This window comes from Anarrhichthys ocellatus, unplaced genomic scaffold, assembly GCF_004355925.1.
Source record: "Anarrhichthys ocellatus isolate YVR2014 unplaced genomic scaffold, GSC_Weel_1.0 scaffold560, whole genome shotgun sequence".
Lineage (NCBI taxonomy): Eukaryota > Metazoa > Chordata > Actinopteri > Perciformes > Anarhichadidae > Anarrhichthys > Anarrhichthys ocellatus.
Genome location: NW_022280534.1, coordinates 9,896 through 13,062, shown reverse-complemented (window position 1 = coordinate 13,062; position 3,167 = coordinate 9,896). Strand labels below are relative to the sequence as shown.

Sequence of the window (3,167 nt, the reverse complement as noted above, 5' to 3'; positions counted from 1 at the left end):
AGAGAAGTAGAGTCATTTTCTCATAGACTTCTATACAACCAGAGGATGCCAGAAGGCCAGGATGGATTCATGCACTTCATGCAATGCATGAAACAGGAGGAATCGTTCTCCACGTGGACGTGAGCGTGTTCTCTAAAGACGGATTTAAAACAGTCTGAACTGATCCTTTCGGTCTAATTAACCTCTTTACAATCATCTCAGCATCAATAGCACCTTTTCCGTCTGCTGTAGAAACCAACAGACCACGACTCCAAAATATCATAACAGTCAATCAAATCAATACTTTTTCCACCACGTGACCTTTGAGGGACTCTGTTCGTATTTTCCTTTTTAACAAGTGAGGAACAAATAAAACACGTTTACATTTGGTAGAGCTGTTGGAGTGTAGTGTGGGCTGAAAACCATCAAACCAAATGTTTAGCTTTTCGTTTCTTTAACTTAAAAACGTGTTTTTTGTTCAATTTAATTGTGACGAGAAACATTCAGCCCTGAAAACCTGAAGGGAGATCGATGGAGTTTGTCACGCCGTGGAGAGCTCCACCCCGCTGTCACAGACCCCACTGTCGATACGAGCGTCCACCTTCAGATCCCGCACCTGAGACTCACCTGTGGGAGAGAGTGAGTGTGAGAGAACCACAGGTGAGGTGAGTCGTCGTTTTAAAGCTCAATTAAAGAAATGGTTAGTTAGTGCCCAGCTCTGTAACTGCACCTTACTGTCCTCAATCTGTCTGTGTTGAACTTCCCTCTGTCTGTCTGCCGTCACCCGTCAGTCTGCCGTCACCCGTCAGTCTGCCGTCACCCGTCAGTCTGCCGTCACCCGTCAGTCTGCCGTCAGTCTGCCGTCACCCGTCAGTCTGCCGTCAGTCTGCCGTCACCCGTCAGTCTGCCGTCACCCGTCAGTCTGCCGTCAGTCTGCCGTCAGTCTGCCGTCACCCGTCAGTCTGCCGTCACCCGTCCGTCACCCATCCGTCACCCGTCTGTCTGTCTGTCTTGAATTTGCCGGTCGACCCTCGTCTACCTGTATGTATGTCTTTAATTGTTGTTTAGTGTCAGACTGACTTATATATTTCACACACTCTGCATGCTTTTATGTCGTTCCTCTGACGTGGATGTTTTTAATATCTAACATTGCAGCATCATCTTGTCTTTAGTCCATGTTTCTATTTAACAGAGTTATCCTCATTGTATTGTCTTTGTGTGTGTTGACTTTGTCTTGTTAGTACTTGATAACGTAGTGCGAGTCTCCTGAATGATGACACTACTTATATTAATATTCTCACTTCTTTCACTGTTTCTGCACGCTTTGTAAAGGGTCAATATTGTGTAACTTTGTAAATGTAATCTTATATTCTGTTTTTAGGTTTACTTTGTAACATCTGCCAACAGCAATGTGTTTATTAATGTGCACTGTCTCTTATCAAATAAACCAATAAATAAATAATCGTGACGGCGGTCGCCTCCTGTCCGCTCACCACTCGTCTCCTCGATCCTCTGCGTCTCCTCTTCCTCCTCCTCCTCCTCCTCCTCCTCGTGGCGTCGCAGCGCCTCCTCCAGGACGCTGAGCGCTCTGCACTCACCGACTGACCCGAGACCAGCCAGCAGGTCCCTGACCGTCCCGCCCGAGACCTGCAGGAAAAAAACAGGTCAGAGGTCACAGTCAATCAATTCATACCATTAAGGTCAAATAAACCTGAATGCATCAACAGAGGAAGAGACAAATAAAACTAAAATAGAAACGACTCAACAGCAATTAAAAACATTCAAGGAAAAAAAGGAGACAAAATACAGCCGTTGAAAAATGCTAAACCAAATAACAGTGAAGTGTTATGAATGAAGGTAGATTTATTAATTTATTTAAGATTTCAACTGTAATTTAATTTGGATTCAAAAAGCTGGATTTCTGTATTTTCCATATCTTTAATTTTCTAGATTTTTCTTCAGAGCTCCCTCTCTAATGTGACACGTACAATGTTTTTATACGTGTGTGTGTGTGCGTTACCTCGTAGCTCTCCAGCAGTGTTTTGGCGGGGGAGGGGCTTAGACTGAAGGCCGTGTTGAGGATCCCGAGACCCAGACTGTGAGCCAGTTTTTCCCAGCATCCTTCACTCTCCAGAGCACAACACACCTGCTGCTTCACCTCCACGTCCAGGCTCGCCAGGTCGCCTACACACACACACACACACGTATATTTATAGACAGAAAACAATGAACTATTTTCCTTCATATACTTACTATTTTATTATTTACGTCATGATGCTTTTCTATTGTTATTATTTATTCACAAACGTAGAACAAACATATTTTAAGTGTCTTTCAATCTTCAGAATTTTTTTTGGAAATATATCAGATTAGAGACTGAACTCACCTTGAGGAGTGAAGGCTTTTTGTAGAGATTTTGGTTCATATTCTTTACCATTCAGAAGCTCCAACACCTGCACACAAACACACAAACACACACACACACACACACACACACTTTTAATTTAGTTAGATGGTAAATAAGATGGTTTTATTTCTCTGCTGCCACCTAGTGGTCAACAACACTTAATGCCGCTTTAAGACTCAAAAGCAGGTCTGGCTAATAAATCTGTGGGAATTATGAGAATAAAATATTAATATTACTTCATTAAAGAGTAACTTGACATCAGTATGAACTGCAGCATCACACTTGTGACCATGCCCACAAGTGATATTAATATGAATACGTAAATGAGATGAATTTCAGGTATTCGATGCTGCAGGAGGCCGGTGTACCTGAGTAGTGGCGGCCATGTTGAGAGGAGTGGTTCCTGGGATGTAGCCTTCATCTTCATCCTCATCCTTCCTCTCTTCATCACAGCAGTCCTCCTCCCTGAAGAAGAGCGGCTCAAAGTTCTCCTTCTGAGGGTCTGCACCTGGAAAACACACATCTGTTGGTCGCTTGAGTAGCAAGTTATACAAAAATGAGCATCAGCTCACATCCACCTCCTGAACTAACTAACTCACTCATTCACCACATAACAGTCTGTTAGTGAAGGTTCTGCAGCTGAAACGGTGAGACAGATAACAATAAAGTCTTTAACCCAGACATGAGTCAGCATCTTTACACTTCCTACACAACAACGTCCTCACTAGAACCCCGTCTCCCTCTCCTCCATCCCTCTTTGTCTCCCTCTCCTCCATCCCTC

The 3,167-nt window shown here is 43.6% G+C and overlaps 1 protein-coding gene across 1 annotated transcript in view; it reads right to left on the bottom strand.

Moving 5' to 3' along the window:
* Positions 1-17: 17 nt before the first annotated feature.
* nfkb1 (nuclear factor of kappa light polypeptide gene enhancer in B-cells 1) overlaps positions 18-3,167 on the bottom strand; it is a gene marked incomplete at its 5' end in the record, with an annotated part of 12,754 nt that continues 9,604 nt past the window's right edge. The window contains 5 exons of the mRNA XM_031838210.1: positions 18-606; positions 1,473-1,626; positions 2,000-2,163; positions 2,366-2,432; positions 2,755-2,894. Of these exons, the coding sequence (XP_031694070.1) occupies positions 521-606; positions 1,473-1,626; positions 2,000-2,163; positions 2,366-2,432; positions 2,755-2,894 (611 nt within the window). The remainder of the gene's footprint in view (positions 607-1,472; positions 1,627-1,999; positions 2,164-2,365; positions 2,433-2,754; positions 2,895-3,167) is intronic.